Source organism: Euleptes europaea, chromosome 12, assembly GCF_029931775.1.
Source record: "Euleptes europaea isolate rEulEur1 chromosome 12, rEulEur1.hap1, whole genome shotgun sequence".
NCBI lineage: Eukaryota > Metazoa > Chordata > Lepidosauria > Squamata > Sphaerodactylidae > Euleptes > Euleptes europaea.
The window spans coordinates 27,678,319-27,700,860 of record NC_079323.1 but is presented as its reverse complement, the minus strand read 5'-3'; the positions used below and the strand labels follow the sequence as shown (position 1 = coordinate 27,700,860).

At 44.5% G+C, this 22,542-nt stretch overlaps 1 protein-coding gene across 1 annotated transcript in view; it reads right to left on the bottom strand.

Moving 5' to 3' along the window:
* Window positions 1–21,702, bottom strand: part of ARHGAP31 (Rho GTPase activating protein 31) — a 102,462-nt gene extending 80,760 nt beyond the window's left edge. The window contains exon 1 of the mRNA XM_056858540.1: window positions 21,573–21,702. Coding sequence (XP_056714518.1) covers window positions 21,573–21,672 — 100 coding nt within the window. The 5' untranslated portion in view covers window positions 21,673–21,702. The remainder of the gene's footprint in view (window positions 1–21,572) is intronic.
* Window positions 21,703–22,542: the final 840 nt, after the last annotated feature.

The window sequence follows — 22,542 nt, the reverse complement described above, 5'->3', positions numbered from 1 at the left end:
AGACTCTCTTGATCTTCTTTTGATAGCTTAAATAGTTATGCATCTGATAAGTAAGTTGTCAATCCGTCTTCTTGCAAATCGTCCTTCGCATATAGTTGCTTGTAGTAGTCAACAAATATTTTTTCAATTTCTTCTTGTTTATTATGAATTATTCCATTAGCCTTAGCCCCAGTAATCTTCCTTGTTTTCTCTTGTTGTCAAAGTTGATTTGCTAAAAAACGACCAGGTTTATTTGCTCTTTCAAAAAGTCTTTGCTTGGCATATTTGACTTTTATTTGGATTTCTTCTGTTTCTATCAGCTCGATTTGATGTTTGGTCATCTTAATACTTCGTAAAGTACTTTTATCTAATCTAGTTTGAACTTTTTTTTCCAATGTTCTTAATTGGTCTTGGAGATCTTTAAGTTTCTTCTGTTTATCTTTCTTGATTTTGGTATTCAGAGCAATCATTCTCCCTCTGATAAAGGCTTTACTTGCATCCCAAATTACAAAATCAGACATGCCTGGAGTTTTATTTATTGTAAAAAACTCCTTCACTTCACGTTTACATTGTTCAAGTATTTGTTTCCTCCGCAGTATTTGATCATTCAAACGCCATCTTCTAATGCCTATTCTTCCTTTTAACAGAGTCAATTCGATTGGGTTATGATCTGACAGTATTCTAGGTACAATCTGTATTCTTTCCACAGTTGTTATCATTGAACTGGAGATCCAACACATGTCTATTCTAGAGTGTGATCCATGACGATTTGAGTAAAATGTAAAGTCTTTTGTTCTGGGATTCTTCATTCTCCATATGTCAATTAAGTTGAATTCTTTCATTTGTTTGAGAACATTCTTCGGCAATTTTCCAGATATACTGTTGTGAGTCTTATCTATTATAGGGTTCACAACCGCATTGAAGTCTCCTAAGATTATAATTTCTCCTTGGTGATATTCTGCAAGATTCTTAAAGAGTGTTTCATAGAAGACTTCCTTAGCAGCATTTGGAGCGTAAATATGTGCTACTGTGAAGCAAATTCCGTCTGGCCCATGTAGAATCAAAATTTGGTAGCGTCCATCTGGGTCTGCTATATGGGTCTTAACAGTCAAGATCTTCTCGTTAACATAGATAGCTAGGCCCCTCTTCTTCTCTTGGGCTGAAGCAAGATAAGGAGTTCCAAGCTGATTTGTCTGTAAAAGTTTTTCATGTTCTTTTTTAATGTGAGTTTCTTGAAGACAAACGATGTCTTTCTTTTGTTTTTTTAAGCTATGAAAAACTCTTTTTCTTTTATTAGGGGAGTTTAGGCCGTTGATATTCAATGATACAATCTGTAGATAATTCATAGTGAAATTAAAGTTGAAATCTACAATGCTGCTGCTTGGTCTAATTTGTCAACTTCAGTAGTCTTCTTGTTTTTTCTAAGTTCTCGTTTTTTGTCTTTCTGAGTCGGTTGTGACGTACTTGGACCTGCTGCCGGAGTGTCTTCGGAGTCTTTTGGAGAGGAGTCTTCTGGGGTTTTTAATTCTTCAAGTAAGTCTTTTGTTTGAAGTTGATTGTGAATTATTCTCTTCCCTTGTGGCAATGAGATCTCTAAGGAATATGGAATGAGCCAACGAAACCTGATCTGGTGCTTGGCCAATTCTAGCTTTAGTTCGTTGTACTCTTTCCTTTTGGATAAGACGTTTCGCGGGAGATCAGATAAAATCTGTATTGTACTTCCTTCCCAAATCAGTGGGTCGTACCTTTGTGTCTTCAGCAACAGAACTCTGGTTCTTTTATGAACAAATCTCACCAATATATCTCTTGGTTTATTAAATTTAGTGGCAAAAGATGAGTTTATTCTATAGCAAAATTCCAAAAGGGTATCATCTTCTTCAAAATCATAATTGTCATGAAGTAATGTCCTGAGATCTGCCTCCAGGCTATCTTTTCCGAAACGTTCAGGAATCCCACGGAATTTAATATTCTTATCTCTAAGCTTCACTTCATGTGCATCAGCTCTAGTTGAAAGGTCTTGAATTATTTTTGATTGTTCTAAGAGCTCTGTGGTGTGTTGTGTTACTGAAGTCTCTATATCTTCTTGTTTCTGTTTAATTTTAATGATTTCTTGAGAATTGGATTCAAGCTTTTCCTCAACTTTTGCAATACTTTGAAGCACCTTCTGTTCAGAGTCTTGAATTGACTTCTGTAGAGAAGTTTTCATGTCCAATATCATTTCTTGAGTACGCAAGAAAAGGTCCTGACTTTATCCATTACCGAGCTTTTCGCCTGAGGCTTATCTGCTGTAGATTTAAACTTCGCCACATCAACGTCTTGGCCTTCTTCTTCTGACTCCTCAAATTCTTCCAAAATTTTTTGTTGTTGTTTGCCTTTCAGTTTTTGGGATTGTCGGTGCGCAAAGCTGGTAAATCTTTTCCTCATAATATTTAAGGACCTAAAAACCTAAAAACATATCAACTTCAATTTTGCACATATAAAGTTTTTATCATCTTCCTTTTCCCAGCTTCATACAGGCTCAACTGAAGACAGCACATGTACAGGCCCGTCTGCAGTTTGCTAATGCACATCTGAATGACCCAGAGGAGAACTGGGTGAAAGTGTTGTGGTCAGATGAGACCAAAATCGAGCTCTTTGGCATCAACTCAACTCGCCGTGTTTGGAGGAGGAGGAATGCTGTCTACAACCCCAAGAACACCATCCCCACCGTCAAACATGGAGGGGGACATATTATGCTTTGGGGGTGTTTTTCTGCTAAGGGGACAGGGCACCTTCACCGCATCAAAGGGATGATGGACGGGACCATGTATCGTCAAATCTTGGGTGAGCAGTGAGCACCTCCTTCCCTCAGCCAGGGCATTGAAAATGGGTCGAGGATGGGTATTCCAGCATGACAATGACCCAAAACACACGGCCAAGGCAACAAAGGAGTGGCTCAAGAAGAAGCACATTAAGGTCCTGGAGTGGCCTAGCCAGTCTCCAGACCTTAATCCCATCGAAAATCTGTGGAGGGAACTGAAGGTTCGAGTAGCTACACATCAGCCTCAAAATCTTACTGACTTGGAGAGGATCTGCAAAGAGGAGTGGGACAAAATACCTCCTGAGATGTGTGCAAACCTGGTGGCCACCTACAAGAAATGTCTGACCTCTTTAATTGCCAACAAGGGTTTTGCCACCAAGTACTAAGTCATCTTTTGCAAAGGGATCAAATACTTATTTCACTCATTATAATGCACATCAATCTCTGACTTTTGTCTTGTGGGTTTCTGGGGGTTTTCCTGTTGTTATTCTGTCTCTCAAAGCTACAATAGACCTACCATTAAAATTATGGACTGGTCATTTCTTCGTCAGAGGGCAAATGGGCAAATTCAGCAGGGGATCAAATACTTTTTTCCCTCACTGTAACATGTTGTGTCATATAATGGTGAGGAAAACTACATCTGCTAAAAAAAATCTATTAATTTAAGGGTGCAGGACGCCTGTCCTCCAGCCAGCATAGTGTAGTGGTTAACAGCAGTGGTTTGGAGCGGTGGAGTCTCATCTGGAGAACCGGGTTTGATTCCCCACTCCTCCATATGAGTGGCGAATGCTACTCTGGTGTACTGGGTTGGTTTCCCCACTCCTACACACAAAGCCAGCTGGGTGACCTTGGGAAAGTCACAGCTCTGTTAGAACTCTCTCGGCCCCACCTACCTCACAGGGTATCTGTTGTGGGGTGGGGAAGGGAAGGTGATTGTAAGCTGGTTTGAGTCTCCCTTAAGTGGGAAAGTCGCTATATAAAACCAACTCTTCTTCTTCTTCTTCTTCTTTCTTTGGGCCTTTGGCCACCCTTTCTCTTTAAAAGAAGCCACAAGCAAAGGAAGAAACGAGTGACGATGGCACTGTCACAACCCGCCGCAGATTCAGCTGCAATGCAGCTCGCTCATTGAAGGCCACCCATTTACCCCACTTCATCCTTTTCAAGCACTGTTAACATATTTCAAATGCGGTTGGAATGTGTGCTGGTAGCTTGGGATTCTAAGATTGAAAAGATACATGCATTACAAAGCACAGGAAGGCCAGAATGCAATTTTTAAATCAATCTTCCTGCACGGCTGGCTACCCATTGAGACAGAAGGTGACACATGCTTATGTAAAACTGCCTTTTTGTTTCTCACGCATTGAGGCCCAACAGCAGCAGCAAAGTTGAAAAATGTCTCCAACTTATTAAAAGTTAGTGCCAACTCCTTTCTCAAGTTTGTCCACCACACAGGATAATTTCTTCACAAAACTGGATTCCCAGAAGGTTACCTGGTATGTGCTACTGAGAAGCGGATGAGAGCCACAGCACAGTGTGAATCAAAACCAACATCAATGTTTTCTGTGGGTCTCAGGAAGGGAGTGAAGAACTCTTATTGAGAGCCAGCATGGTGTAGTGGTTAAGAGCAGTGGTTTGGAATGGCGGACTCTAATCTGGAGAACTGGGTTTGATTCCCCACTCTTCCACATGAGTGGTGGTCTCTAATCTGGTGAACCAGGTTGGTTTCCGCACTCCTACACATGAAGCCAGCTGGGTGACCTTGGGCTAGTCGCAGCTTTCTTACAGCTCTCCCAGCCCCACCTACCTCACAGGGTGTCTGTTGTGGGGAGGTGAAGGGAAGGTGATTGAAAGCTGGTTTGATTCTTTAAATGGTAGAGAAAGCTGGCATATAAAAACCAACTCTTCTTCTTCTACTCAAAAATCCACGAATAAAAAATTATATTATTATTTTCTTTTTTCAACATTCAGTGTTTCTTCCATGCAGGGACCTTTACATTTCTCTTAAAATTTCATGTTGGAAGAAATTTGGTGGCCCATCTAGGACCCCAGATGAGAAGCAACTACATGTTTATTATATGGAGAACTGATTACTCGGACAGGCCACCTGCCCACTACACTGTTAACGTTCGGACTCAGCGTCAGAGATTCGGCCAATCTCCTCCTGAACAAGGCAAAGCTGATCCATAAACCCTTCTATTGATGGAGTCGTAACTGGGAAGAGTGGAGGGGAAACCCAGGGACTAAAAAGTCATCTTTGTCTGGTTTGTTTGTTTCTTTGTTTTACAATGGCATAGTTGAAGAAACAGATAAAAAAAAAATTCCTGATCCACTTGATAAATTTTACGGATGCCACCAGCCTTCTGCGGCGTGTCGGATAATGGTGTCTCCAAAGACAGCGAGAGCGAGAGCTGCTCAGCCTTGAACACAGCATCAGTAAGAAGTGAGAGCAAAAGGATGGGGTGGTGTGTAGGGGAGCAGCTAAAGATGAATGGAAGGGAACCCTACTTAGCTACAAGGGCAGAATGCGAGAGCCTCAGCAGGCAGCTGAGAATCTAGCAGCAGGACATTCCCCCCTCCCCTTTTAGTATTACAGAGAAAGGGTGTATTAGGATTGTTACTAATAAAAGGTATTGTGGATTGTGTTGTGTTTGGGGATTTTACTTTCGGACCAGCAAGGCTGCAAACAGCTCTTATATATAATAAAGCATCTCCAGAGGAGCCCGGGTCTTGTACTAGATGTAGGAGCGCACAGGATCACATTGAAGCAGAAAAAAAACAAATCCAATATTAATTGGGCAGGGAAGATGCTACAGGCACCAGGAGTTATTTCCTTGGGACAAAGTTGTGCACAAATAAATCATTACATGTTAACAAAAGAAAAATTGGGTAGAGACCATGACTCAGTGGTAGAACATCTCCTCCTTGGTAGGCAGAAAATCTCAGGTTCAATCCCCTGGCATCTCCAGTTAAAAGGATCAGGTAGTAGGTGATATAAAAGACTCTGTACCTGAGACTCTGGAAAGAGCCACTGCCAATCAGAGTAGACAGCACTGACCTTGATAGAACAATGGTCTGACTGAGTATAAAGCAGTTTCATACAACAAGGCTTTGACACTATGCCACATTTACTAACTGCTGCAAACACACACACGATACAAATTCTGAGAATCAAAATGAAACACAAGTGTGTTCAACAATGCTCCACATCAGCCAGGCTTGAACTCTCCAGTTCACAAGTTTCTACGGTCTTTTATGCAGGGCTGTTTCCCTCGCCATCACCCCATCAGGTCTTTGTGTTGATTATGCATTCTGTTTCCGACCGTCAGAGGTCGGTTTGCTCTCCCCCTGCCTTTCCCCTCGTTTTGCCCTCTTTTTTAGAGACCTGTTTCATCTCAAATTTGAAAACGCGGACAAAACGTGGGGAAAGGCAGGAGGAGAGAGAGGCGACCTCTGACAGTCGGAAACGGCATGCATAATCAACACAAAGACCCGAAGTCATCGGAGGGGTGACGGCGAGGGAAACAGCCTTGCATAAAAGACCTACGTCAATTTATTTCATACCTCCACTACACAAAGAAGTCAATCATCCTTTATTTCAGCCGCTAATGAGAATTAAAAATTCAGTTCTTATTTCTGAAAAAGAGATAAGGTCAATAAAATATCACCATCTGTGAAGATGCTGCAGCGGAATTAATAGAGAGGAAGGCTTTCACAGTATCATATGATCATACCATACAAAGCTGCCTTATGCTGAGTCAGACCATTGTTCTATCAAGGTCAGTATTGCCAACTCTGCCTGGCAGCAGCTCTCTAGGGTCTCAGCTTTAGAGTCTTACTTAGCATCTGTTAAATGCTCCTTTCAAGTGGAGATACTAGGGAATGAACCCGGGACCTTCCACATACGAAGCAGATGCTCTGCCTCAGCCCCCAGCCCCTCCCCATTAGGCTACCAATGCAGGCATTGTGACTGCATTGTTCTAGAACTCACTGAAAACATACAAACCTGCTATTAACTGCAGATTCATACATTATTCTGTGCAAACAGATCTTTCGTAAATAGACCATTCATGCCATCAGTTTTTTAGGGGTAAAATAACATATGAATCATTCTGTGCCTGGACTAGCATTATCATAAAGCTTGGTCTATAACCTTGTCAAGGTAGCATTCTTGGACTGTTTCCACTAACTGACAAATCCAAGCATTCCATTTTAAATCAGCAGAGGGCTCCTTTAAATATTTATTTAGGGCCAACTGGGCATTAAGCCATTCGTTTTCAAAAAAATATTACTAGTCAAAGTATAATTCAACTTCCAACTAGTGATCCACTCCTGTTTTTCAGACCTCACCTCTCTCTACCCTTTCCCCACTAACAAATGCTTTCACATCTGTGGACCTGCTCTTTAGCTCAAGATACTGAGAAAAAGTAGCCTGTCCAAATAATATTTGAAAATTATAGGCAGAAACCATTGGGAAGCCACTAGGGAAGATGGATTTTAGAGTTGGGAAATGCCTGGAAATTTCAAGGGGGGTGCAGTCTGGGGAGGGTGGGGTATGGGGAGGGACCTCAGCAAGGTGTAATGCCATGGAGTCCATCTTTCAAAGTAGCCATTTTCTCCAGGGAAACAGCAGTCTGGAGATCAGTTGTAATTCCAGGGGAACTCCAGGTTCCACCTGGAGGTTGGCAACCTTATTTTGGATACATGCCAATGTAGAGTTACGTGAGCTCAAGTTCTATACTAGCATCAATAAGAAGATTAAGCACACCTAAAAGTATGTAAGGCTGTTCGCATTGTCTAAACCAAACATGAAGATTAGAATTTGTGCCATCAACACACAACCTACCGTAATTGTCTGAAGAAACCCTCCTAAACCATTTCCCAATGTGTGAGCTTCACATTCTGGAAAAGTCTGCTCTATTTTTGGGCCAGAAGAGAGTGTTATATTCAGCTAAACATGGAAAATAAACAGCTGCCTTGCAAAATGCACAAACCTTTACATTTTCTTCATGCTAAATATCTGGGGCATAACTATTTTATTTATTTTATTTTATTTACATTGGTAGTATATGTAGCTAGACATTCATATTGCCAGGGAAAAGAAAAAACATTTGAGACAGGAGTAAGGGAATGAAGCAGAAGAGGAGACAGAAACTGTTTGGCACTAATATGAAGATAAACTGTGGTTACCCAGGAGCAGACAAAGTAACTGAGCCAGAAGTACTGATGAAATCTGTATGGATTTTGTTGTTTACAGTTCCATACATAAATTGGAAATCACCGCTACGGTTGTGCTTTTAGTCTCATAGCAAACCACGTGGGCTTAGTGACTCTTTCAACAACTACAAAGACTTTAGAAGCACACACATACATGTTCTCTCAGCTATAGCTCCAAGTGATGATTGTGTGTGTGTGTAAAGTGCCGTCAAGTCGCAGCCGACTTATGGCGACCCTTTTTGGGGTTTTCATGGCAAGAGACTATCAGAGGTGGTTTGCCAGTGCCTTCCTCTGCACAGCAACCCTGGACTTCCTTGGTGGTCTCCCATCCAAATACTAATCAGGGCTGACCCTGCTTAGCTTCTGAGAAGATCAGGCTAGCCTGGGCAATCCAGGACAGGGCAAGTGATGATTAGCATATGTCAATTAGCCACCACAGAACTTTCACTGCCCATCAGGTCAAACATGGTGCTTTTCAGTGGCATTCACCTGGGAGTGATGACGTGTGGCATGATCAAACGAAGGGTGTGCATATGCAAACCAGCACTTAAGTGAAGAGATCAGACCGCAACAATTAAAATAGGGGGGCTGAGGGTTGCCAACCTCCAGGTAGCAGCTGGAGATCTCCTGCTGTTGCAACTGATCTCCAGCCAATAGAGATCAGTTCACCTGGAGAAAATGGCCTCTTTGGCAATTGGACTCTATGGCATTGAAGTCCCTCCCCAAACCCTGCCCTCTTCAGGCTCTGCCCAAAAAACCTCCCACTGGTAGCGAAGAGGGACCTGGCAACCCAGGGGGCGGGGGCAGATTTCATAGCAGCTGCTGCCATCTGATGCAGCAAACCACACAAAAAGTTGTACTTGCTGTATCTCCTGGGTCAAACCCTCAAACCAAGACCACAAAGTATCCCGTTACTTTTATCTGCCTTCACTCATTTAGTATATCTGAACTGTTTTAGAGTTAAAAACATCCGATATGCACAAGAACATCCATTTAGCTTGCGTCTTATGTAAGTCACCCCCCCAACACACACACACAAATTTAAATGCCTTCTCTTTGAAAAATGTGCCGTCTGTGCAATCTAGTTTTGAGAGTATGCAGCCAAAACATGTGACTTCTTTAGCAGCCTGGAAGGGGAAAGTCGGATGATACATTCAAACAATACACGCACCTCACACAATAAGGGAAATGTAAAACAGGAGGCAGTGCGGTGAAACACAGAAGCATGCAAAAGGAAATGCAGATAACAAAGCCGAGAGCTGTGATAGCAACACAATCGTTTCCAAATGCAGCGACTGTTAAACCACAGCTCCCAGGAAATGAGAAGCAGATTGAGGAAATAAGGAAAACATAATCCCAAACACAAAAGGACAGTGAGGGAACAACAGTAAACAGATGGATTTGATTCCCAGTGATATTGGATGTAATACATAACTTTGATTGGTATTGAACTGTATTAAATAAATTTATTTATTTACATAGCTTTGATTGACAGGTCTTGTCAGTTTCCGTTCCTTACTACAGAGCTAACTCCTCTCTCCTTCTCTGTTGAGAAGCTGCTAGCAAAATTGAAAGGGAATGCCTTTTTCTTGTATTAAAAATTCCCATCCTCTCTTCTGGTGTAGGAACTAAAAGGCCTCCCTCACCGAATGAGAAACACAAATATGTTTCCACCTCCAAGTGATTAACATTATTCGGTCCTTTGGCTCTTACTCACCAAATAGTGCAGGCTTGTAAAAAGCCATTCCTCTGATCACCTGTGACAAATAACAATTGCCTCCAGGTGAGGAGACAGCTTTTGTAAATTAGAGTAGAAATGGTGTATGCATTTTTCTTTCTTTCAAGCCATCCATATGCCACAAATTACTTACACAGGCATATGGCTGGGCTGACCAGTAAAACTCTTGAGCTGGTCATTTTTGTGAGCTTATGATAAGTCTGAATTTCCCTTCTGAAAGGTGCCCTCACCTCTAGACAGCCTCGACCACAAGGGGCAACAGCTAAGGTTTGAATCCTATACTCTGCTTCTGCTACTTCTGCTCTTTGTTTTTTGAGGAGGCAGCCCTCCACTGTAAAGCGTGCGTTCAGTAATAGGCACTTCCACTTGCACAAGACCAAAGGAGTTTCCACATCGCAGGTTTCCCCCATAGTTGCCCTGCTCCAGTCCCCTGCCAGCGGCCGTTCCTCTCTGCTACCCTACCACGGCCTTTTCGGGTATTTCCCCCCATTTTTTAAATGATGATGGAATCTACAGTCAAGTGGCAGCTGACTTATGGTTAGGGTTGCCAGGTGGGTGATTTTGGCGGTCAATTGCCCACCAATCCACCTAGCTGCTCCAGAGTGGTAATTGTGTATGTGTGCGGCCGCACACACATGATTATGTCACTTCCGGGTTTACCCCCTAGAAGTGCCACATCGGCTGCGGCAATGCGGCACTTCCAGGGGTAAACCCGGAAGTGACGTAAATGCATGCAAACAGCCCCGCGCACACGTGATCACCCAGCCTCCTAAAACCTCCTGCCAATCGAGGGGGGACCTGGCAACCCTACTTGGGGTGGGCCAATAAGGTTTCAAGGCAAGAGACATTCAGAGGCAGTTTGCCATTGCCTGCCTCTGCGTAGCAACCCTGGACTTCCTTGGTGGTGTCCCATCAAAGTACTAACTAGGGCCGAACCTGCTTGGCTTTCAAGATCTGATCATATTAACCTGCGTCATCCAGGTCAGGCTTCAAAAAAGATAAGCATTTTAATATGTTATATTGATATACTATTATAACAATACGTGTAACAAGTTCTCTGAACTACCAGCTTAAATTTTTAAAGTATGTTTCTACCCCCTTTGTTTGCAGAGACATGCCTTTCCCCATCAAGGACAGGTGCTAAGGACTTACTTTTCTTTTCCAAAGTATGCTGGGGATTCAATGGGACTGTTACACATATTGTTATAACATTATATCAATATAACAATATTCAGTTGCTGATTTTGGACACATAGACACATGAAGCTACTTTTTACTGGATTGAAGTCTCTTTTTACCATTAATCCATCATGGTCAGTATTGTCTACTTGAACTGACAGCGGCTCTCCAGGGTCTCAGGCAGACAACTTTCACATAATCTCCTAACTGGTCCTTTTAACTGGAGATTCAATCAGGGATCAAACCTGGGACCTTCTGCATGTCGAGCAGATGTTCTACCACCGAGCCATGGCTCCTCCCCTATTAAAAATTTTTTAAAAGCCCCCTCCCCATGGCAGGGAGAGGAGACTGCCACCAAGTGGATAGTGGCAAGGGAAACTGCTGCCATGTGGATGGGACCAGAACAATCCAAACTTTCCTGTCCACATAGTAGCCATCCAGGATTTGCTTCAATATTTCCCATAACTTTGGAACAAAACAGGTGTGGGAAAGATCAAGGGGGAGCCAGGGAAACCCCAGGAGGTGCACAAATACACCACAAAGGGGGGGGGGAACCGCACTTTACAAAAGCATCAGTCCTGAGACAACCTGTGTGGAAACCCACAGACTAGGGTTGCCAGCTCCAATTCGGGAAATACCTGGAGATTTTTGGAGCGGAGCCTGAGGAGGGCGGGGTTTGGGGAGGGGAGAGACTTCAATGCCATAGAGTCCAGTTGCCAAAGCGGCCATTTTCTCCAGGTGAACTGATCTCTATCAGCTGGAGATCGGTTGTAATAGCAGGAGATCTCCAGCTACTACCTGGAGGTTGACAACCTTACCAAATACACAAACTTCTAGAGATAGTTTGCACATATACCAAAATCTACTGCAGAGCACGCCTACAGAGCATACTTAGTGCAGCCTAAGAAGCAATTTGCATTCAATTATGTGACATAAATAAGGAATTGCTTGCTTGCACACGACGCTCACCTAATAGCATCATTCTCTCTAATAGTAATATGGGTGGCCTCCATACTGATCAAGAGGACAGAAAAAGGAAGCTACCCATCGACGCGAGGGCAGAGAAGGGTAGCACACAAAATTTTTATTTTTCAGATTTAATAAGAAAAAGCCCCCTCCCCCCACGCCATGTCAAGGGCTATGCCTGCTCATTGCCCTGCAGGTTGAAGAGAATGATTGATAGTAGAAAACTGTCCTGATTGAGCTTCCCCCAATTAAAATTAGCCTGCCCTTGGAGCTGGAAAGGGACAGACCCCTCCTAACAGCTGAATGGTAATAGCAGAAATTGGGGTCGAGGATCTACACCACCAGCCCAACTCAGTCTACAACGCTGTAAGCTTTTAAATTTATAAACTGTGCTCTTTTCACAGCTAAAAGAAGTTGGGGGGGGGGGAGAGATTAATTAGGATTGGAGGAAAATCACTTCCTGTGACCCTAATTAATCCCAACCCCCAGGACTCTTTAAGCTGCAAGAAGTGCTAAGTACCTAACAGCTTAAAGTATTCTAGAAAGGGGAATGGATGGATGGGGAGAGAAGGAGGAATTAAGGTCAGGCGATAATGTATCGGATACTGCAGCGGAAGACCGCATTTAAGCATACCACCAACACAGGAAATCCACAGAAGGTTTTGAAGACAAATGAACAGCAGCCTAGGCAGCCAGCCTAGGGTTGCCAACCTCCAGGTACTAGATGGAGATCTCCTGCTATTACAATTGATCTCCAGCTGATAGAGATCAGTTCAACTGGAGAAAATGGCCGCTTTGGCAATTGGACTCTATAGCATTGAAGTCCCTCTCCTCCCAAACCCCATCCTCCTCAGGCTCCGCCCCAAAAACCTCCCACCAGAGGTGAAGAGGGACCTGGCAACCCTAAGCCAGCCACAACCTGAGCGCTGTAGTTCCAGTTATACTGCAACTGGTAGGCATTCAGTCATAAGACATCCTACACAGCTCGTGCTGTGTATTAATTGGGATCCGAAGAGCTTTTTCTCCTTCAACCTTAGGCTGAGCCCCCTGCCGGTCCTCGTGGGACCCCAATTTGTATGCATCAAATGTGCATTTATCAGTGCATGAAACCAGTACAACAGACAAACGTACACACAGAAAAAAAAACCATCTAAATACATTCCTCCCATCCCATACACACAGCCATGTAACCAAAGAAGAATACATCACTTTGTCATAAAAGCATACTGCAAATACAGGCGTAAGCATGCAGAGAAAGAAACCACATGATACAGACAACTGAAACCCACATCTGGACTGCAGGTTTCCAACTTGGCTCAGAGCAGAGCTTCTCCTCAAATCTGACTCCACAGAAGGTATCTCTGTTCATCAGAACAAAGAACATAAATACAAACTATGCAACAAACAGAATGGAGCTCAGTTTCCTTCTCGCAAGCGCCTGATGCCAAGATCTGTTGATCTCTCCTAAGGAGGGACTAAGGGCGAATGGCTAAAGACCTGGACAGGAGCCAGCATTTCCTTTTGTACTACTTATTATTCTCGGCACCACATGCATGGAAACACAAGGCTGCAAGGAACATGCAGCTTCGTGCAAAGAAAGAACGTAGGCATCGAAACTGAAGCCTCCCATCCCTGCAATTCATGTCGAGGCTTCACTGCTGCCAGCCACAGATCTCCTAGGCACAATAACAGGGGGATGAGAATTATGATGGCAGATTCCTCACACCCGCCCGCGTTCATGTGGGTCTCCCACAGCTTGACTATTCCCATTATAGAAAACTCTTCTTTCAAGTTTATGATGAAGCTACAGTCTTCCTGCTGCCCAAACCCTTAGCTACCTGTCTGTCCCTAAACGGCCGCCGAGAATCAATGTGCTGGATCAGCGGTTCTTAAAAATTAACCACCTGATGATTCTAGTTTTGATTTAAAGGTTCTCAAAGAACCACCCCAATGCCCTCCCATACTTCCTTGCCAGCGCATGCCATACATCAGAGAGCTCCTTTTTCTTATGTGTGGGCAATCTTGACATGCCCGCGCTGTCAGGCTTCCAGCCTCTTACATCCATCAGATATTTACTGTCTATGCACGCAGAGTGACATCTCTCGATCTCTATGCTGAGATACTTAGGGTATTTATGCAAGGGTACTTTCACTCACGTTCACCCCCGTCTGTCTCGGTTGTTCCTTGGCATTATGCATAAATTTGCCCTCCATTAGGGATGACCTAACTGCCAGCCCTCACAAATCCCAGGATTTCCCATTCCTCTGTTAACCCGATTCTTCCCTCTCCCCTGTGCTCAGCCAAGGTGAAATCCCCGTGCATAAGGCAAAACGCGGGACACACAAGCTTGGTTTCTCTCACAGCCAATTACAAAGCAGCATGTCCAGAGGCAGGGATTCAAATGCTTCCTGCTTTCTGAGCAGAATAAAGGCTTTTTAAAACCGAGGCTTGGATTTCTCTCCCCCTTTCAGATTGCTCCTTTTTTTTGGTTCTTAAAATGCTTTTTTATGCAGCAATTGGGTTTGGGGGGGATTTTCTCTCACAGTAAGCTCTACAAAGTAAGCCAATTACAAAGAAGCATTTAAAGGGGCAGGGACTTGATTTGAGCTTGGAGACTGCTGGTGCATAGATTCCCAACAGGAAAGTGTGGGTCCAGCGAGCAACGAACCTCGGGGAAAACTGCCATGCATAAATGACCTTAGCACTGGAAAACAGGGTGGAAACCAGTTCAAATATATACCGGAAGTAGCCACGATATATTTGGACAGTACTCCCCTGCTGCCAAACAGCTAATCAGAGTGGCTAGGGCTGAACTACTGGATCCCAGAGACCAAGCAGCACATCTCCTGGCTAGTGTCCTGAAGCGATCTGGTAGCTAGGTCACTATGGGCAGTCACAGTTCCATCAGCTCCCACCTGTCTACGGAGGGGGAAGCTGCTTCTGTCCCCTTCTCCTAAGGTAGATATTTTCTGTCCTAATTCCCAGAAAGTTTTCTGGGAAATCTACCAAATATATCGTGGCTACTTCCGGTATATATTTGAGTGCTCCATTTTCACACTGGAGGATGCAAGAATAGCTCAAGCTCTGTCCTTAGAAAGGACTCATGGACTCCCTGGAACAGCCCTACAGACACTCCCCCCCTCCCCCGCAGTTTGAGAAACACTGGGCTGGATCATGTTCTCAAGCTCTTCATTATTCTTATCATATTTCTAAAGAAGAACTGCATGCAGCAGGGGCAGGTCAATTTTTTAAAGGTGGCAGAAAACAGCAGGAAAAAGATCCAGAGAATCATAGAAGTTGCAGGCAAGATGGGGGGGTTGACCATTCTTCTGCCCACCCTTCCCAATACCCACCCAGCCCCAGGTCATTTTCACCCAAACCAGGCTCACTTTCTCTCTCAAAGTCCACCAAGCTGAAAAGCACCTAGAAAGATGGCAGCAGAGTTAAAAGCAGTGGCATAGCCAACACCCACACACCTGTGTGGTGATTTGTATTGGGAACTGCCACTAGGGCTTGCCAACTTCCAGGCAGAGCCTGGAGACCTCCTAGAATTACAATTGATATCCAGACTGCAAAGATCAATTTCCTTGACTGCTTTGAAGAGTGGACTCCACGGCATTATATCCCACTGAGGCTCCTCTCCTCCCCAAACCCTGCCCTCCCCAGGTTCCACCCACAAAATTTCCAGGGATTTCTCTACTCTGTTGATTTCTACTAAGCTTCCGCACCCCCTGGTATGATGCAGAATGAAAAACTGCACTACAAATGCTTGATCCCAAAGTAAACAAAGTATAAAATTTGCCCTCTTCTGCTGCTCCTGATAATGTCTCCCCAAATGCTGCTAGCCTTTTCAGAAGGCAGCATGACTTGTTATTTGCTTTACAATCCATCTAAGACCCTAGATCTATTTCAGCAAAGGCAACCATCTGGCTAATTATAAATATGCTGTCTTTTCCTGATGTTTGTCTTTCTGAACATTTCATTGTAGTGTTTATCTCTATCTAGATCACTGGTTCCCAACCAGGGGTCTGTGGACCCCAGGGGTCCGCGAGAACTAAATTAAGGTCCGCGAAACAAAGTTATAAACCCATAATAAATTAATATTTTCAATTAAAAGTTCTCTATTATAAATATATATATATATATTCAAATATTATTCTAAGTTTAATGTTTAACTAACAGTTATGATTAAAGTTTATTTTCAAATTGATGGAATTTCTATTTTGAACCTTGGGGTCCCTGCACCGAACAAAAATGTCCTAGTGGTCCCTGGTCAAAAAAAGGTTGGGAACCACTGATCTAGATGCTCTGTTGGACCTAGGGCTGTCGATTCGGTTCGGCCCGAACCGAAAAACAGCTGAATTTCCCCCGATTCAGTGGTTTTTCGGTTCGGATTGAACCGAACTCAAAAAAGGGGGGGAAACGGGGAGCCGAATTCAGTGAGTTTGGGGTGTTCCCGAATAAATTTGGTGAATTTGGGCCCTTTAAAAAGATCTGCGCCTTCCAGCTGGAAGGCGCAAATCTGTTTCCCCCCCCCCCCCGCGCGCGCCTTCAGGGAGCTTCCCTGAAGGCGTGGGGGGCCCTTTAAATAGATCTGTGCCTCCCGGCCGGGAGGCACATATCTCCCCCCCACCGCCTGCCTTCAGGGAGCTTCCCGGCCGGGAGGCACAGATCTATTTAAAGGGCCCCCCGCGCACCTTCAGGGAAGCCTCCTGAAGGCGCGCGGGGGGGCGAATTTTCCCCCAAACTCCGGATCTCGCCCGAATTTCAGGGATCCGAAGTGGGGAAGTTCGGACTTCGGCACAGCCCGAATCAAAACGGGCCGAATTTTGCCGAATCCGAATTATACCGAATTTTTTTTTCAACAGCCCTAGTTGAACCTAAAACTAGGCAGGGTTAGCCTATTCATGTTTACTTAGCAATATTGTCCACTGTGCCCAAAAGGCCTGCTGCTCAAGCCTGCGCACCAGGATTGCAGCCTTAGTCTGTTTACTTGGTCATCATTCAGCCACTATAAGAGCAATACTGAGGATCCTACGGTCTATTCAGAATCTTCCTCAGGTCTACTCAGCGGGGCTTACTCCCAGGAAAACCTTCTCACAGTTGTACTGTAAATTTGTTCTTGCCAACCTCCACATTGACTCAGCCTTCCATCCCTCCGAGGTCGGTCAAATGAGGACCCAGCTTGCTGGGGGTAAAGGGAAGATGACTGGGGAAGGCACTGGCAAACCACCCCATAAAACAAAGTAATCATCGGGATGTGACGTCACCCCATGGGTCAGGAATGACCCAGTGCTTGCACAGGGGACCTTTACCTTTAACCTCCACATGGGGCCTGGAGATCTCCTAGAATTTCAACTGATTTAGAGACAACAGAAATCAGTTCCCCTGGAGAAAACAGACTAAAACGCATGGTAACTTTAGCCTCCTTTATTCCCTGTTTCAGCCAGGATTCAACCAGGATTGAACGTGTGCGTTTTCGCCAAACGTGTGTTTGATCCTGGCTGAATCCTGGCTGAAACAGGGAATAAAGGAGGCTAAAGCAACCATGCATTGTCGCCCGAAGACTGCTTTGGAGGGCGGACCCTATGGAATTGCACTTGAACTCCCACCCACCCTTAAACCCCATCCTCCCAAGCCTCCACCCCCAAAATCTCTAGGAATTTCCCAACCTGGAGTTTGGAGCCTTGCCCAAAACCCTGATTTGTGATAGTTAAGCGAGTGCTCATTTTGCTTTGCAGAAGAAACTGTGGGCTAGCTCTCATCAGAAAAGGCAACTCTGGAAAAGATGTGGGGTTTCCCCTTGCAAACGGCATAACAGGGGATTGTGGCCTATATCACTGACATAAGCAATTAACAAACTAAAACCCCAAAAAAAGGAATACAGAAGTTTCCATCTCTTGTGGTTGCTAAATAAAGTTTGAAAAAGTATCTTGAACCGCAAGTGTTGCAACAAAGCTGTTAAATTTCCTTTTTTTATATTTAAAGGAGAAAGAGGAAAAGGCCTGTTGTCATCACAAATTGCCCAACTTCACAGTCAACTAGTCCTAATCATGATGAAACCCCCCTCCCCAGGAACTCAGGTGGTTTCAGATGTTATGAGGAAGAGGAGAGAATGGATAACAAGACACTTATGAATCCCATTTTTACACTTCTGCTATAATGTACAAAGAGGGAAAGTTGAATATTTTTCTGTGGGCGAGATGCAAGGGGACCAGATGTTGCATCTGAGCTGTGTAACATCCTTCCTAGCACATTTCGTTCTCTAAGACATTTTTACCCCCCCTTTCCATCACTGAGTCTTCAAAGTGGCTTACAATAAAAAAAAAAGGAAACTCAAAATCCATATGAATTAAAACAATCTAAAATGCTTTCAAGACAGTAACGGAACCGGCAGTAGTAAGACAGGCAAACAACAAAATAGGATGGGAAAGACAAACCATGTTGTTACGTGACAAAAGCCTGATAGAGTAAAACTGGCACTGGAAGAACAAGAAAAAAAACCACGTGGATATTTGCGCACCCAAATCCTCTCCTTGTACTTTAGGTTACTAGCAAGGGTTCAAAACCAATTGGAAAGCCACGTCCTAGGTAGAGAGATGGTGGGGGTGGGGGAGTGTATTCAGACCTATCTTTGAGGTGCTATAGATTTCTCTTCAACTCTCTGGACTATCTTTTGGGCCGTTCTAGACAGAAAAAGCCCAAGAATCCCTGCAACAGGAACAAATGCAACATTTGCTCTTTAACAACAAGCTGTCAGGAGGTTACGTCAGGCATCTCAACCTCAAACAAGCTGTTATGGGAGCACAGATTCTTCCTCTCCTTGGCCCTTCACATATGGCTAGGGGTGATTACGAAGAGGTGACCCAGAGGAAAGCCACAGAGTTCTGCCAACATCACTTCCTGTGACTGCCTCAAATGATTCCTTTTCGTAGGGATCTCTCTTCCAGCCACAGGGTTTCTCAGTGGCCTTCCCTGAATCATAAACAAGCTGGAAAGATCATCTCATAAAACAACACCAATGCAAGATGGAATAAAGCAAAGACAATGTGACTTGATAACACCAACCCCACTGACCCCCCAACACACATGCACACACACACACACACACACACACACATACACACACACTTGCCTGTTGTTCTGATTAATCCTCCTGAGTGCATTTATATATAAAAAAAATAATTTTTTAAAAGGTCTTGACCTCAAATAGTCCCTGTTCTGAAAGTTTCTTCTGGATACAAAGTGCCAATGCGCTAGCCCTAAATTACATGTGCAATCCCACTGATTAAATACGGTCTCATTTATCCCAAATAGCTTCCATACAAGTGAGTAAATTGTCAGGTCCGTCACTGAGTTTCTCTACCCCACACAGAAGATAAAGTGAACACATAGCATAGTCATGTTTTCCTACCCAACCATTGGTAAAAAAAAAACCAAAAGAACACCTCTGCCTTGAAGTTTATTGCCTGGCCCCCACGCTGGTGTTAATGTTTCACATAAAATTACCCACTGTTGGCCAATTCCCTATCACAATTGATGTAATTTCAGCTCAAAAGTTTCAGTCAGGGATCTCTGGAAGGTTACAAGTCTTATGCCACCGACATTTGACTCCCCACTGCCACCCCCACCTGCCCTCACAGCTGCCTAGTGATAATGGCCTTAATATTATTCTACCTGCTTGCATTGCTCCATTGAACACAGGAATAAAAACTCCCACGTCTCTTTCGCTGCCTGTTATCCTTACGATTTAACCGACACCTTAAGAGATAACTCCCATCCTTTTAATGGCTTCTGGCCTAATAACGTTTTTCGTTTCTGGATCACGCAGTTCCGGCCCAGGGGGACATGCCAATCGACATGAAGAAGAACACAGTTTCTACCTATCCCGATCCTCCTAACGAGGCATACCTGATGGGACTTAACCGTCCTGCAAAAAGAAGCTGTTGACAAAGTACCCATTCACTGGAGCTGTACAGGGTCCTGTTATACCTCTGATATAACAAATAAAAAATGGATTCTCATTTCTGTTTCCACGGCTGCACTCAATGGAGAGAAATGCAGCACAACTTGTGACCAGCAGCCCACCAGGGGTTCCGATCTATTTTTTGCTGCCTGCCAAGGTCTGCGAAATCAGAAGGGTTGTGTCATAAAGGCACAGTGCTGGTGCTTGGCTCAGTAGGCTGCCCAGACTTGATCTTCTAGGCCAGTGCTTCCCAGCCTGGGGTACACGTACCCCCAGGGGTACAAACCAGAACATTTAGGGGTACACACACAAAAATGAATAATGGTGGGGAAAGGCATTTGAAATAACAGCAACTATATTAATTACAAACATTTTGGTAACCTGAGGGGCACAATTTATGGAAATGGGCTGTCAAGGGATACGCAAGTGAAAAAAAGGTTGACAACCACTGTTCTAGACCTTCTCCTGGAATTCATCCTAATCCAACATTCGCATGCCTTTCCTGCCCTTGGTGCAAAAAGCCTGCATTGTTGCTGTGGACAATCTAAGGGAAAAAGCGGCACACCTCAGCAGGCTGCATTTAGGCACTGCTTGCGATACATACGACCATGCTGGCCAACGTAACACCACACACATTTGTCAAATGCATTAAGTTTGTGTTATGACTCATCGGGGGTGGGGGGATATGCTTTGTGCAATGGCCAGGAGTAGGAGAACAACACCATGCCCCTCCAGCAAGCTACACCACTGTGTAACAGCAAAGATCCTTTTCACTTCTATACGTGTACTCCCCTATGGAGGCGTCCATTCCACAGAGGACAGTCACAACGGTTTATGGGATAAACAGCCTTTATAATTGTTGCTGAAGCGGCCTTGCCCTGGAAACTCTGAGTCTTAAGAATTTTAATAAATCTACTCTGGGAACATCATGTCTACGCAGATGGCAAGGAAGAAAGCTTCAGTAATTTCCCATCAAATTTTTAGTTTCTAAGAAGGGGGGCACACCACCTCCTTCTTCCCTTCAAAGAAGCAGCAGCATGCGTCGTCACTCAGCCCACTTTTAATAAAGCTAGTCTGTTTCTTCTCTCCATCTCCGACCATTCCTTTCCAAACCAAATTGGCACTGCCACCTCCCACGGTCTGACGCACCATATGCTCATCTGAAGAAATGGATCACAGGCGAGGCAGGGTATGGGTTTCTGGTAAGAAACACAGGAAGTTCTGCTCCCACTTTATCTGAACTCCCCCCACCCTTCTCTATTGTTCAAGAAAGAAAATTATGGGGATTTTTGCCAGGAGCTATGAACCACTGCTTATTCAGAAAGAACTGCCGAACCATCTTCTATTCCCACTTATTTCAGTGAAAGTTCAAGGTTCGGAGCATCTGGGGAAAAGAAGTGCTGAGACCTTGAAGGACAAATCCTTAGTGAGGTCTTGAAGTCTCCTGTGCCCCACCCCAGGATATGAAAAGTCTTAATCATTCCTTCTCTGAATACATCAACTTGGAAACCTTGGTGGTACGTACCTAACTTTCCTCACTCTGCCACACAGTAAAACATTTCACCAAACTAGGGGAAACTGTTGGTTGGTCACTTCTGAGGAACAAATCAGTAGGCATTATTCGCATGCTTTACAGGAGTAGACCAAAGAAAAGGTGGACCTTTAATCCTCCCTATCTAAGAGGACCCATCGCTAGACAACGTAAGAAATAAAGAGGCCATTTTTATTACCATCTTGTCCAGAGCTCTCCAGATATTCCGTCAGATCACAGCCAAATACGCTCGTGGCTCCTTTCCTCTTGAGTTTCGGCTTTCCTCCCTTGTTCTTCATGAGTTAGTTCCAAAAAGAGGTTTGCCCCCCCTGCTTCCTTCCCCCCCACCCCCTTCGTTTTGCCTGGGACAAGTGCAAAGGTCCCCCTTTTTCTTCAGATCCTCGTTGCCCGGGTCCCGTTTTCAGTCAGCGACATCGAAAGTCCAGAAGAACTTCCAGCCAAAAGGATCAACATTAATCCCCACCAGATGTTGAGCTGCTGTGGCCGCTGCTCTTGCAGGAGAGAGAGGTCAGGACAATACAGTGATCTCCAGCAGGCAGCAGCAGAGAGATCATAGCCCAAGTTCAGAGGGGTTCTCCCAAGTTCAGAGGGGTTCTCCTCCGAGAGGTGGATGGTGGTGGCCACAGTGAAATGGGCAACAGGGGCCAGATGTTAGCTGAGGGTGTCGCTTCCTTGCCGTTGACTCCCAGGAACCTCCAAAGCCAAATCAAGCAGGCAGTCCACTTACATCAAGCTGGATCTCATCAAATCCCTCCGAGAGTAGTTACCGGACACTTCAAATTCTTGCTTCCATGAACTTGTAAAAGAGAAGAAAAGAGGAGGGAAATGAAGGAGAAAGCCAGAACTAGGCAATTACTCTTCTCTGCCCCCCCCCACCGGTTTACAAACAACATTAGGAGAAAAAGAAACGGGTTTTCTACATTAATGCCCTCTCTCCCTAGCTTTCCCCTTTCCCCTGTTTTTACAAATCCTGGGATTATCCAGCTCAGGAAATGCTGGAAGGAAGTTAGCTGGGGAGGGGGGCGGAGGATGGACTTTTTTGGCAGTGGTGTGTGTGTGTGTGTGTGTGTGTTTAAGAAAAAGTGAGGGCAGGGGAGAGGCAGGCAGAGGGCTTTCAGAGCAGGGAAGGAGGGGGGATGTCCTGCCTG